Below are 15,441 nucleotides of genomic sequence, written 5' to 3'. Positions count from 1 at the left end.
AAAGCCCTGTAGGCAATTGCAAAGTTGATGCTTCATTTTAATAGCTGTAGTTTTAAACTGAACTTGGTTACACAAAAGCTGTACAGGTTATAAAATAATCAGTATTTATAGTAATGTAGTCTGGAAACAGATCTGAGTTGCACATACTCAGAGAAATCATTTCAGATAGTCCAAAAATTGTGGCACAAATGGTTTCTGAATAAATAGGCAAACTTATCTGAAATAAAAGCATCTCTGTTTTATTTATCTCTTAGATTTATTTGCTGTTTTAATACAAAACTAGCTAGGGCAGGATATGCGGCAACTTTATGATGTCGAAAGAGTAACCTTATTTATGGTTCCCTTTTGTCAGGCCATTTATCTGAACAGATAATTTTGGCTGGATTCCATACAGAGGAACTCTCATATTGTTGCACTGTTATTGCATTCACTTGCTGGGCCTTTAGTCCTCTTAAGAACTTCAACTAGGTAACATACTTTTTCCATAACAGTCAAACACGAAGGTCAATTTTACTTGACAAAAGACATCTCTTTTAACATTACAGGAAATGAGAAAATATGTATTTAGATAAATGTTTTATCTTTGGAATACAGCAGAGATGTTTTGAAATCTTGGAATCAGCTGCAAATGCAACTTTTTAAAGCAATGATGGAAGATAATCAGGAGTATAGTCTGGAAGATTCACAGGTTTATCTCTTCAAAAGTAGCTTTTTGTGGGTTTGGGGTGTTTTGTTTTGTTTGTAACAAAACATTTGTATGTATGCTTGTTAATGCGTATATAAATGGGAAGGTAGCACCAGGAGCTTGGATGCTATGTTATGCTTGGCAAAATTTGGTTGCTGAAAGGGTGTCAGGAGTTTTTTAGAGGTTGATTTCCACCCCCACCTCCCAGTGCTGAGTTCAGTGCATAAACTGAGCACATCTAATAGATTTAATGAGTAGGCTCAGGTAAGTGGAGCTGTAGCAGGTCAGTGTTAGCAGACGATGATGCTGTCTTTGTTCATAGTCTGACATAGTAGCTTAAGCCACTAATAAAATTCTGGGCTCATACCCCACTTCGTGGGCTGTGATGGTAGAGGTGGCACAGGCAGTCATTTATTCCTGTTGTTTGTGTTGCAGGACAACAATTACTGGCAGTAGATTGGTTGCCTGGATCTACAGTGTTATAAACCACTATTTATATGTCAGATGCCTAAGCATCCTCCACAATATATGGGCTTTGAGTACTTTGATTGCAATATTTTGAATTTTAGCTTATTTTTTAGTAGACTGCTAATGTTATTAGTCACAGGAGAGGAATCCAGCGAAACTATGTCCTTTACTCAAGCCATAATTTGATAGTCTAAAATCATAAATGTTCAGCTTCTATTCTACCATAGTATATCTGAAAAGAGGCCTTAGAAATAGTGTCTCGATGTTCAGTCAGCCTGTGTTTTGGATGGCAGATTCATGCAAAAATAAAGTATTCTGTATAGCCACGTAATTAGGGGAGAGTTGGAAAATGAGACTCTTGGATGAAATTAAGATCGACGGATAAGGTTTAATTGTGAATCTGTATGAAGTTTGGTGTTGCAGTGATACAGCAGAAAACGATGTCCAAAGTGGACAACCCTGAATCTCATCAGCAAGAGTAGAATTTCTCCTACTTGTCTCTAATGGCCCTGCTGTGTTATGTGATAGCCTTTTAATAGGCGTTTGTCAGCTTTTGGTTTTGGTAAATTGTGTCCGGTGGTTTCACTTAAAAGTTTTGTTTATTTTATGGGCTTGTAAAGGCAAGAAGATAACTTGGAAATCAACTAGACAGTTTCAGTTCACTGCAGCTATAGTTGACACTTTAGATGTTGATCATTTAAGGTAAAATATTTGTGGAAATTAAAACCTCTGCTTTCATCATGTCCTTCAGTTTCATCTTTTCATATATTTATATGAATTTAGTTTGTATATATATTTAGAAGTATAGGATTATGGAAGTATTGATATATTGGCTAAATGGAACTTCTTTACCTAATGGTAGTTTTGCTTTGAGTTTGAGAAATATTTGAATGAATATATTGTATTGCTTTTGGTATTTTTTTTTTTACAAGCATTTCATTAAAAGTTATGGGTAAAATAAGGTTTATAATGCAGCCTTTTAATTTCCATGTTGCTAAAAACCTTGCGAGTATTAAGCATTGTACCTTTGTTGTTATACGTATTATCCCAGTTGGAGTGTAAAAATAGGTCTACGAGAGATTATACCGATCCAAGTGGTATATATGGTAGGTGAAGGGCAAAGCTTGGAATGCAAATAGATCCAGAGTCCTTGTCATCCCCTTTGTAGGTTAAAAGTGTAAAGGTATCAGATTTAATGAGTCTGTATTTACAAATAGGCAGTTATTTTCTAGTTAATTATAACTAAAATCAGAGGAGTCAGTGTTTCAAGGAGAAGCATTGAGTCACTTACCTAGTTCTTAAGTTATTAATTCTTTGCATTCCAGTGTATGAAAAACTTTAAATTGATTAAAGGTGAGCCTTAAAAAAAGAAGCCCAAAGAAAAACAGATGGTCCTTTCTTCCTGGAACCGTAGCTTTGGCTTGATAAATTGTGTGCAGTAAAGTTTTCAAAAAGAGGTATTACATTTCAGTAATCTCAATTTCAGAAACATTCTTGCAGCGTTTCAGTACAAGTTGCCAACTTTGGCATCTCAAGGGAGCACTACTCTGCTCTTAGCTGTTGCTGCAGTTTCTCATCTGACATCATCAGAAACTATTGACACATTCTGCAGTGTTGGTTTTCAAGGAGAATTTCTAATGGCATTGACAGTTTTCTGCATAGTCGGACAAGACAGAACTTCTCTACAGTACTTGTAATAGATATGTACAATTTATATTCTCACCTATTCTCCAATTCATAAGGAATAGCATCGGAAGTGATATAGACTATGATAAAGTTTTGTTCAGCATACACTGTGGAATACATACTGTTTGAGTAGGTACCAAGGAACATGCACAGTACTGTCAGATGACCAGATAATCACTAGAAGTTAGTTACATCCTTTTAAGTTTTTATCTCAATAGTTTCATTTGTAAAAGCCTTGTGATATGGACCAGTAAGATTTCACTGGAAGTAGAGCTGTGTTTTAATGAAGGACAATTCACATGTGTTCATTATTTTAAATAGGATTTTAATTATTGCTTGGCTTGCAGTAATATTTGGATTTTAATGGTTAAAAGTGCCTCAACATCTACATGAAAAAAAACCCTAAAATTTGGGTTTAATAAATTCATGGAAAAAATGAGAGAGGGTAACCAAAGGGGCTAGTGTCAGTGCATGGCTGCTACATGAGTTGATATTCACCCTGGTTTTGCTTAAAGCTGATAGAAAAGATTAATAACACCGTAATTCAGTGTACAAGTGCAGGCACCATTGATGGAAGACTTACCATTTTTAAGAAGGCTCACTGAGGATGGTAAAGCAGGGAATTACAGCTGGAGTGTATTGGAGCAGGAACAGGTTAGGAAAGGACAAGGTGATAAAGGAAAAAGGAGAATAAGCAAAGCAGGCAAACCTGGAGTAGTTAGGAGCAGAGATAACCAGGTAACTGTCCAGATTTTCATCTCTGTATTCATGTTATTCTGTGGCTAACATTGCTCTTGAAGAGACTGCAAGATGCAGGAGCTTTTTAGTTGGTTTTCACTTGTCTGGTCACTCGTGTTGTAGCTCTCAAAGGCTTAAGTTTGGTTTGGCCCTTGTTAAGTACCAGGAGAAAATAAAAAAAAAAAAAAAAAAAAGGGGGGGGGGTGGGGCTTGTGCTCTATTTCAGCACTGGGCTTAGCCCCACCAATGTTTTACTGCATGTCAGTTGATCCATTATAGCTGTCTGTGTGTGCGAGCTTCGCCTGAAGCAAATTCAAAGTAATTTGAGTCATCTTAGTTTTCAATGAAGCAGGGCAAAACAACTCAAATTATCCTGCCTTTGCCATGGGCTAAGAGCATGCACACCGACAGCTATGATGGATCAGCTACCATGAAGTAAAATGTTGGTATCGCTAAGCCTAAAAAATTTTTAGCACTTAACTCAATTGGAGAATAGTTAAAGCAGCACGCTGCGGGGAATCTGTACGCGTTTGTATTGGCATGGAAGTGTTTGTGCTGCCACAGCTACTTCTGTAGGTAGGGATATAAATACTTTGGCATAAAGTGTCTTTGTTCAGGTTATAGCTGGATTTGCATCCAAATTCTTATCGATGGAGCATATTGGCTTAAAAAATTAAAGGTGTAACCTACTGAACTTTCTAGTATAGCTCATGTCTCAAGCGACTTTGTTATGTTAAAATAGGTTGAAATCAGAGTTTTGAGGAGCTGTGACATTTTGTCTTCTAGCAATTCAATTATGAGCTGCCAGGCTTAATTACCTTAGAGTTGTTATCCTACGTGATTTTTACAGTAGAAGTTGAAAAGTATGCTCTCTAATGGAGAACACAATTGTTATTCTACCAGTTGTTCACAGTGAAGACTCTCTTGAAGAAGTTTTAAGTGTTGAGGGAAGGTTTATTACTTTGAAGCAAAAATGCAGCTTAATTTGGCTGTAACTCTACATGTATTTTTTTGTAGGGAAGAAAAGACTGAGGTTGCTGTTTCCCAGCTTGGCTCTTCCACGAAGGGAATAATAGGAATATTTTCAGAAGTATACCACAGAAATTCTCCCAACTCTGTCGGGGCGGGGGAGCGAATTACAAAAATACTAGCCTGTCTTCCATTAAAACTTTCCTTATCCTTACTATATAATAAGGACTCCATTTTCTCTCCACCCCCTTTGCCTCTCCAAAACGCACATCAAAAGAGTGAGATCAAATGCTAATCTTTCTCCTTCTCCCCATTTTACAAATGACAAGTGTTGAAGGGAGTGGTTATTTTGTCCAAGCTCACAGAACAAATAACAGCAGAATTAGGATGGCATGTTTTCCCAACTTACATTCCTTTGCCATTATCAGTGGGTTATGCAGCATCTGTGTGGATCAGCTCATCAGGCTGAGGGACTTTCACAGTCCCCCCGTAAGGAGATGGGGCATCTGAAGAGGATGCAGGCCTACGAAGAGGTATTGAATTGTAAAATCTCTCGCTCTTTCTGACTTGTAGTTAAGATGGCACATCCATGGGAGAGACTGGGACTGTTTGGTAGGGCCTGTTTGTTCTTCTCCGCTTTCTAACAGCCAGAGATTGTTTCTTTTTTGTCTTTGATGATTCTGGAATGATGCGGGGCTTTTCTCCAGATATGTATTGGGCAAGACTCATATTTTTTAATACTCAGGTTTTCATGTGCTGTTTCACTGTATTGCTGTACTTTTAAAATGCGTTAGAAAAAGCAATCTTCCAGCCATCCTAGAGGTTTAAGCCTTTGCTTTAGTTTTGAGCGATGTTACGTTATTCTGATTTTACACAGTACATCGAATCAAATTTGAAGTGTTATTTTAAGATGGATATTGTAGCTGAATAGGTTTAACGTTCCTTAATGGCATTTATAGCATTTTAATGCAAAGATTTTGTGTAAGTAGCACTAATGCAATGGTAGAGTTAATCTGATTGCCCATATTCTATAAAAATGGCATAATTTAGGAAGTAGAATGAATATTTCAGTATGAAGTGTCCAAATAGCATCTTTCTGATCCGTGATTAAGGGATTGAATATTTAAAGAATACTTTCCAAGAGCATGGTATACCTTTGTCTGGGTGCTTTATATACATATATATCCTGCTACTACTGTAATGATTTTTCCTACATACTTTCACTTTTTTTTTGTGTGAGTATTGGCTGAGGGGTACCAATTCTTCAGTGGAATATCCTTTCTAGAAGGTTTCACAGTTAAATTTTCACAGCTACGACATAGGCCGCTGTATTTGACTAGCTTTTTGACAACATTGTTATTGCCCTGACAAGGGAATCTCGTACTGTAAACGTTGTTTGAAGAAGCTTCTAATTGCATTATAAATAAACAGTAAGCTAAAGCAGAGATTTCTACTGGAACATACTGTATTCTTCTGTAAGAGAACGAAGCAGGGCAAAGGAAATACAGAAAGTGTTAAAATTTGAATGTGACTTAAATACAAAATTTAGAATATTTTGGTTCTGAAACAAATGCATGAGAACTATGGGAAATAAAATGTAAAACTGATCAGAGCAAAACCAGAATATTTTTCTTTGTTTCAGTTACCTTAAAATTCTGTGTTTCTAACATTGCTGTTTGTTTGCTCAAGTTTTTTTTAGTAAGAAAAAAGGTTTAGGCTTCACATACATTGGAAGAGATGATATTCTGTCCAAGTAAAAAGTAGACTATGTGGTATATATAGGTATGAAATATGTAGTCTGAACAACACAAACGTGACCACACAAGTAATTTAAAAACAGATGCAGATTAAAGTAATGTTCGGAGTCTGATAGGGCAAGGCAATAGCAAAAGCATACTGGTGTTTAAATAGACACCTTACAAATAGATTGAATCAAATGAATAAATAGACTGAATCAGATGTTTCACTACAAAATTAGGAGTGCTACTGTGAATCTATATTTGTGAATTTTATCTCTTAGCTAGTTTTGTAACTTGCTCAAATAATTCACCAAATCAGATGGTAGTTGTTCAATTCATTATATTCCTATTAACTACATTATTGGAAATGAGCATGGTTAAAAAAAAACTTGCCAGGAGCAGAGATTGTGCTTTACAGGATTATTTCAAGAAGCATTTCTTTCTTTATTTTCCTAGTTTGTGTACTCAAACCATTACATTAAATTTAAAAAATCTTTTCACTTTCTTTGGGTTATTAGACATAAAACTATCTAGAAAAAAAAACAGTAAATTGGTGGATTCTAATTGAATATGTGGAAACCTGTTTAGCTGATGAAAACTTAATAGTGTATATACATAGTAACTTTAAGCCCTGGCTTCCTGTGTGATTTTCTATGTTCTAATCTCTTTTCAATACCTACAGATCTTTGAAATAAGGAACATTCAGAATTATGTGGTTGTTGCCTTGTGGATATTTTATGCATCAAAACACTTGGAATAACAAACTGTTAATGGACCCAATTATTTGTATACAGTGGGATCATGTGCTTCCAAGTGATTTCCCTTATTAAGCCTAGATGTCTGGTTCCCTTTTGCCTCAAAAGCCGTGATCAGGACCAGATCCCTGTTGAATACAGGTGCACTGAATAATGCTTTTATTTTTGACCAAGATAATGCTATGAAAAACCAGTGAATAATACAGTGGAAGAAAAGAGGGAGGATGAATGAATATAATAACGAAATCCCAGTTAGGCCTTCTACTTTTCTACTTATTTCTATAGTTTTGAATCATTTATTAAATTTGGTTGGGGTGTGTGTTTTGTATTATTAGCTGTTCTGTTAAATTGCTATAGAAAATACATAGATACCATTTTCTTGATGTGTGTATGTTTTGCTTTCAATATCAGCTGTAATATTCCTCTTAGAGACATGACATTTTTGAGGATATCTAATTTCTGAGATACTTATGGAAATGTACATACAGTTGCGATACAAAACCAAACAAAGCCTTTTTTTTAACAACTTGCTTCTTTCTCTCTTTTCTTCATTGCCACCTCCATCCCTAGTATGTACTTACTCCCAAATTACCTTTGCAATGAAAACACACTTAAGAAATTTCAGCTTCAAGTGTTATTTCATTTTAAAGGATTTTGGGGAGCGGAAAATAGAACTGCAGGGTCTTAAAATTTAGAAAGCTTTATGCTTACAGCTAGCGTTTTTTAATACAATGCTGCAAATTCTCACCCTGCATAAGCTATAATTTGCTTTATCCCCAAGGCAGTAAGGAAATTCTTACGTACAGCGCATTTCTCTAGTTCAGTAGCAGGCTTTCCTTTTTGTGCAAGTGTAATTTTTTTTCTGTGTTAGAATGATGTCCTGATAAATACATATCATTAGCGTGTATGTGTTACTTGATATTTGAATTTGCCTTTTTTATTTTTTCAGCTCTGAAAAGTTGATTAAGGGTCAGTGTGGCTAGCTACTCTACCTAGTAGTTTTTTGTGCTACTGTTTTGTAATTTTGAACAAGAGCTGTGCAGTGTGATGCTTTTTGAGTACTTTTCCAAGTGATGTTATTTAGTCTTGCAGGAACCAAAATTTTAGGCATTTTAGCAAAGAAATGGAGTTGCATTGTTATGATTTCTTTAGCTTCACTCTTTCTCTGCCATGTTTCTGTAATCGATGATTTCTCACGAATCTGCAAATCAACAGGCAACCATTTTTCCCCAGTCAAGTAACTGCTGCCTTTGCTAGGAAAATTCCTGTTGCCCAGGAGCTTTTAGACAACTAAAAACGCTGTGCGAAAAGAGCAAAATATAATTACTTTTGTTGAACAATGTGACCTAAACTTAACAATAATTAACTGAACAGCGTGTTTCACTGCAGGCTGCACATGAGAAGGTACTTCCTTCTGCTGCTTATTCATAAATCTTGCTGATTAGCAAAACCTTTCATTTTGCCCATTGCTTTACTGAATTCCTCCTGTTTCTCTGTGCATTCCCATTTGGATCCCACGTCATGCCTCGGACTTGTTCGTGTTGTTCTTCCAGCAGCACAATGCAGACGCACAGTGGAATGGAAATCAAAGCGAGAGCTGCTTTTGCTTTGTTCAAAGGCATGTGTCTGCAAGCCTGTTCTGGGTTTCCTCTCCTGCTTGAACCTGGTGGGATGGTGAGACATGTAAACAGCAGGCATTCTCTCCCATCGGTGCATGGACCAAGGTTTTGGTTGAAGGCAGTAATTCATGGTTTTGTTGCCTTTCACCAGAGGCCTTAAAGCTTGAGCAAATGTGGAAGGTTCTTCTGCTTTCATAGATGGTAAAATAGTTTGGTGCACTGTGCTTTGCTGGGGTAAGTGGGGAGGAAAACCTGGGTCCTTTATTAGTTAGATAATCTGTTCTTATTTGAACCGTCAGGACTGTTTTATCTAATTAGATTTACACTTAAGATAGAAAAATTCTTCCAGAGCTCTGGATGTTATCTATTGGAAGGGTTAGAAAAATCAAACCTGTTGTTTATTTTAAAAACTGGATGCCTCCCAACTCCCTTCCCTCTCTTTCTTTTTTCCTCCTCCCTGACACCCTACTGTCATTACATTACTGTTTAATTTTTCATAGCCCATATATAACACCACCACTTAGGACAGGAATGGGAAACTACTGCACTATATCCTCTGCTTTAAGGCAGTTTAGTTAGGTAAAATATAAGTCACCCAAGCAGCAGCTTTCTTAGTAGCTAAAGGTATTTGTAATTTGATGTTCACAGTGCTGTTAAAGAATGATTGCTAGAAAGAGTTTGTATGCAAGTTTCCATATAATTTAAAGCCTTGTGCTACATGAAGAAAGGTAGGGGAGACCGTGGGATCTGACAGTGAGATTTTTTCCATGCTCCCTCTGTTATGGACTAAAATCACTCTAAGGAGCTGCTGACCTGGGAAAGTATCAGTAGGCTTCCCAAGTGAGCATTTATTTTGCTGCTCGTGTCCCTTTCTGTCATGGTTTAACCCTATCTGGCAATTAAGCACCACGCAGCTGCTCGCTCACTCCCCCCCTCCTGCTGCAGTGGGATGGGGAGAGAATTGGGGAAAAAAGAGTAAAAGTTGTGGGTCGAGATAAAGGCACTGTAACAGGACAGAGAAGGTAGGTAAAATACTCCTCCTCCTCCTAATAATGAGAATATACAAAACAAGTGATGCACAATACAATTGCTCACCACCCACTGACCAATGCCCAGCCAGTCCCTGAGCCGTGGTGCCCCCCAGCCAACTCACCCCAGTTTGTAGGCTGGGCATGATGTAATATGGTATGGAATATTCCTTTGGCTCGTTTGGGCCAGCTGTCCTGGCTGTGTCCTCTCCCAGTTTCTTGTGCACTCCCAGCCACTGCTGGCTGGGCAGCATGAAAAGCTGAGAAGTCCTTGACTTACTATAAATGCTGCTTAGCAACAACTAAACCATCAGTGTGTTATCAACGTTATTTTCATCCTAAATCCAAAACAGGGCTCTATACCAGCTACTAAGAAGAAATTACCTTTATTCCAGCTGAAACCAGGACACCTTCTTTCTGCCTACTGCAGACTCTGCTGCAATGAGAACACAAGGACTGAATAATTTAGGCCTGATGTGTGACACCACACAATAAAATGGTTTAGCACAGTACAGGCTTTGCATAAACTAATGTAGGTGTAGTGTCTAGGGTACATAAAACATACAAAAGGTCTGGGCTGAGAGGTAAGAATGATTGGAAGACACCGAAACTACAGGACAACTTTCCTGATCTCTATGTATTTTTCCACTCTGTCCCATGGAGCATCTACATTCTCAGAGCTGTAAATGGTACGGTACAAGGCATCTCTGTTTCTGCTTACAGGGTTTTTTTCCTTTGTTGTGTCCATTTTTATGAACTTGATTTTTTGATGAGGGATCATAGAATCATAAGGTATCTCAAGTTGGAAGGGGCCCATAAGGATCATCAACCCCCACTCCCTGTTCCTCTCAGGACTACCTAAAGCTAAACCATATGACTAAGAGTGTTGTCCAGATGCTCCTTGAACTCTGACGGGCTTGGTGCCGTGACCACTGCCCTGGGGAGCCTGTTCCAGTGACTGACCACCCTCTCAGTGAAGAACCTTTTCCTAATGTCCAGTCTCAACTTCCCCTGATGCAGCTTCATTCCATCGCCATGTATCTTCTAGAGGAACTGAATTCCATGGCACCATTTGGTATTTGGCAATGTTTGGTATGAAAGGGTGTCCTCTTTATATAATACAATGACAAATGTGAATATGAAGCCCTGATTAGTTCAATTTAATATACTCGTTTTGCACCATTGTAGTGAAATATATTGTAGCAGTAGGAGATGATTAAATGCCAGAAGAAAGCATAGTTAAATTATGTAAGTTATTTTTCAGTTACTTTGAAGTTAACCTTTATTTTTTCCTGCAAATGATTTGTTTAAACATGGATAGTCTCTGTTAATACAGCTATACTGATACTTCTTGGCACTGCAGATGTGGGAATATGATATGTGCATAGATGCACATAAAATGTTGTGGTCAAAGTTTAGTTTTACTTACAGAAGGTTTTTAACAAGTACAGCGTACAAATTTGAAAAGATTTGCTGAGACTGCATTCTGGGCATTTCTTTTCTTTAATTCATATAACCACTTCCAGTATGCAGTTATCTGGATATCATTAATTATCTGAATATCTGAGACTCATTAGGTCCAGACTGCAGAAGGCATGTTAGTTATGCATGCTCCATCTGTTTAGCTGATTTAAAAATAAAAAGTACCTACCCCATGATACAGGTTACAAATCTTTAAGAATACAATTAACGTTCCTAACCAATACAGAAGAGATTATGCAGCTTGGTTAATGCATTATCCAGGCTGACTGACTTATGAAGTTGTTTTAAAAACTGGTGACTTTAGTAAGTGATTTTCTAGCATATGCTCCTTGGAAGATATTGCCAGGAACAGAATAGAAAGGAATCCCTGTAAAGAGGAACTGAAGTAAAGTGCAAGAATAACATGCTCTAAGTCACCAGGAAAGGAAAAACAGACTTTGAGGACTGTGGTGAGCAAAGAGGAGAATGGGAAGCTGTGATGTTTTCTCTTTGATGTGGAATATCTATTTGCAGGTTTTCTGATGAGATACAAGCTAGCCAAGAACAGTGGTAAGGCAGTGTCGTGCTCCTCTGAGCTGTGTTTAAGAAGGGAGCATGACAGACCTGTGGTGGAACTGTAGCCCTGATTTTTTCATCTTGCTGTCTGAACCAGTGGACAGAACTTCTAATATTATGTGATACCCTGTACGCTAAATTTTGCCAAAAAAGCCAGGAATGTTTATTGAAGATAATGGCCTGTGACCCCTGACCTGGAGGCTCAGAAACACTTTTGTTTATTTAACTGCATTACATTCTTTGTTTGATGTCAGACTGTAAATCTGCACAGTTGTCTTGTGTATTAAAACAAACAAATGGATATACATTAAATTTTTCCATAATCAGATGTAAAGAACAACTTTGTATTTTCTTCTATTAGTAATGAAAATTATAAGGAGGTATATGTAATAAGGCCCTCGAAGCAATAGATATTTTCTGCACAATGCACATGGTTAACATGCAATACGAAGGACAACTACCTCTGTATAATGCAGATTTCTTTTATCCTGCAGTGCATTGCTGAGATGTTTGTCTGTAGGGGCAGCGCCTTCCCTTGAGCAAATCAGTGTTGCAGTGGTTAAGGATATTGTAGTGAGGGCCATGGTTTTAAATACTTCACCTCATAGACTCATAGAATCGTTTATGTGGGAAAAGACCTTTAAGATCATTGAGTCCAACCATAAACCTAACACTGCCAAGTCCATCACTAAGCCATGTCCCGAAATGCCACATCTGCACATCTTTTAAATACCCCCAGGGATGGTGACCTCACCACTTCCCTGGGTAGCCTGTTCCAGTGCTTGATAACCCTTTCAGTGAAGAAATTTTTTCTAATGTCCAATCTAAACCTCCCTTGGCACAATTTGAGGCTGTTTCCTCTTGCCCTATCGCTTGTTACTTGGGAAAAGAGACTGACACCCATGTCGCTATAACATCCTTTCATGACAGCGTTGACCCTATTCTTGCTCTGGAAAGCTTTTCTAACTCTGGTAACTTGAATTTTGCAAAACAGTAGCCATTTATTTAGATTTATTTATTTAGATTATCCGTTCTTTTGCTTCCTATCCAACACTCCTATTACAAGGTAGCTAAGTGCTCTTAATCAGAGGTGAGGATAGGTGGGCAGCAAATAAAATGTTGTGTCTAACACAATTGATACAGTATTTTAGAATAACAGACATTGTGGAAGTATCAGAGTGAAATGTTACTAAAGGTGTATTTTTTAAACTTTAGGCTGGGCGATGCAGGTTGCTGCCTTTGTTTTCATTCAGAGAAAGTGGGAAGATGACAAGAGTCACTTTGAAAAAATGCTGGATTATTTCTGTGACATTCGTGAACCGTTACAACTCCTCATCTTTCCAGAAGGAACTGATCTCACAGGTAGGCTGCCTTTGTCATCTCTTAGAATGTTCAACGTTGAAATTCTTTGTTGTTTATGGAAATAGTTGAAAAAAAAGTCCAAGGCAGGAGCAAGCCTGGGCTCTCATGGACAGTAGAAATTATAGTAAATGATCATATGTACTGATTCATTTGAGAGGCACAAATGTAGTTCCACTGAGACGCTTTGCTAGTCTTCCTGAAATAACTTATATTTCAAAGCATCTGATGATTGAAATGGCTTTATATTGGTCAGCACTGTATGTGCATTGCATTAGCAAAAGTAGGTTTCAAGACCTGGAATAAATCATTTGCATGTTCCCATTTTCCATATTACTGTGGCAAACAGTGCAAAATCATTTAAGAGCTATGGAAGAGTGATTGAAGAGGAGAACTAATGATTCTATTAGATTTCTTGCCTAATGTTTTAAGAGGAGAAAATGGAGATACTTGTTCCTTAGGCCATGTGTAAGCAGTCTGTATCTGCCTCTATAAGAAAAATACCTCCCTAAAACAAATGTTGACTTTATGATAAGAGTAAATTTAATGAGTTTGATCCTGTAGTATTAATTCTTAATAAAATATCTACTTTAATACAGGTATCTTATGGCATTAGAAGCAAGTTGCTAACAAGTATTGAAGATGACTCAATTGCCAATAAAAGAGAACATTATACGAATGTTCTGTGGAGGTTCATGCCTGCAGCATGATTTGATAAGCATCATCTTTGAATAGAAAATCAATTACAATTAAACTTCTACCTTTTAGCTTATTTAAAAGACTTTTACTATACTTTGCATTGTAAGTATTCTCAAATCATATTTTATTGCAATGCCAGATCAGTGAGTACTAGACACAGTATAAAAATAACTAACATATACTGCTATTTTTTTCTTCTGTATTCCCAATATCCTTAAAAATGTGTACATGTAGTATTCAGATGCTATCACAGTGTAGGGAATTGTCATCACTTGATCAGCCTTCCTAAAAGAGGATAAATTCATCATACATTCTTGGGCTGCTTCATGTGATAGCTCTTGTTGAATAGTTATTGTCTGTCTAAAATTAGGAAGAAGGATGGAAATTATCTCACTTTAATTTTTTTTTTCTTCAAATTAATGAACAGCTGTCCCCTCCTACATCTGAATTATGAGATGAAATCTTAATCTTATTCATGGAGTCAGGAGGTTCCTCCTTGGGTCACTCATACTCTTTCTGAGGTGTTTCCATCTCAAGATGATTGAAAGAATTGGATGGATTGTAATTTATTCCATAAATTATGTATACCTTCTAATCCCTCCCAATATTCCTTAGAGACAACAGATTTTAAAGAACTGAGGAAGTTTCATACTACAGTTTTAAAAAAATAGAATTAGGCGAGGACTGAGACAGCTGTGGTGTGTTAACACTTGTGCTGTGGAGTCCCAAAGGCAGTGGTGGGGATGCTCCCACCTGAATGTAAAATTGCTTAAGGAAACACAGGGTTTTCTCTCCGCTGTTATAACTGATATAAATGACTTAGACAAATTTAAGTATATGCTGTTTATACCATCCACCGAGAAATTCATGCAGACAAGATTCTTCACTTAATATTAACAAATTCTCTAATTGGATTTCTGAACGCAGATTTTTTTACTTTTTTATTTGTAAGGTATTTCTGTTGTTTCGGTTTTCCTTCCTTATACGTGTGTAACACATACTCTTTAACTTTGCAGTGTCAAATGGCTATCCGCGCTAACTGCGCTGTTCTTCTGAAGCCACCGCAGATGGGTGGTGATCGTTTTTCCCCCCGGTTTGTTGAGCAGCCCGGGGAGGAAGCAGTGCGGTGGGAAGGATGGAGTGATGGGCAGGGAAGACGACAGGGTGCTGCTTCCTTGGGCAGCTGTGCTGGCTTCTGACATGTTAAACTGTCCGGTGTTTAGCACTCTATCCTGCCATCCGTAATGAATGCTACCTTGGTATTACATTTGTGCGTAGTAAGATGTATAGAGACAGGCAAAACTGTGGGGCTTTTTCAGTGAAAGTAAATAGCTCTTCCTATCTAACTGTCTTCACAGGAAACATTAGCTCATATATTTTAAAATATTATGGGAAACGGGGCAAAATCCCTTGACAGGCTAATCCTGACCAAGCAATAATTTTATGCCATGTGAGAATGATAGAACATAATAATGTATTTTGTGTAACTTTTTGAAAAAATGATTTTCAGAGAATTGTTATGTTATTGACATATTAGGACCTATTGCAACCTCATGTTCCATCTTTGAGAATAAGAAATAAACTGCAGTTTTGTTCTGAATGGCCGCCTAATATCCTAGGGGATGTTTTGCAAAAATAGAGGCAGTGGCTCTTGTTTTC

The 15,441-nt window shown here is 37.4% G+C and overlaps 1 protein-coding gene across 6 annotated transcripts in view; it reads left to right on the top strand.

Annotated features, from left to right (window-relative positions):
- LCLAT1 (lysocardiolipin acyltransferase 1) overlaps positions 1-15,441 on the top strand; it is a 120,935-nt gene that overhangs the window by 44,997 nt on the left and 60,497 nt on the right. For 5 of the 6 annotated variants that reach the window (XM_049834019.1, XM_049834018.1, XM_049834020.1 and 2 more), the window contains one exon: positions 12,940-13,086. In XM_049834019.1, the coding sequence (XP_049689976.1) occupies positions 12,940-13,086 (147 nt within the window). Of the gene's footprint in view, positions 1-4,974; positions 5,080-12,939; positions 13,087-15,441 lie in introns of all 6 variants that reach the window. The other variant, XM_049834023.1, reaches the window with a different exon arrangement.

This window comes from Accipiter gentilis, chromosome 30, assembly GCF_929443795.1.
Source record: "Accipiter gentilis chromosome 30, bAccGen1.1, whole genome shotgun sequence".
Taxonomy (NCBI): Eukaryota; Metazoa; Chordata; class Aves; order Accipitriformes; family Accipitridae; genus Astur; species Astur gentilis.
This window is presented reverse-complemented; position numbering and strand designations above follow the sequence as displayed.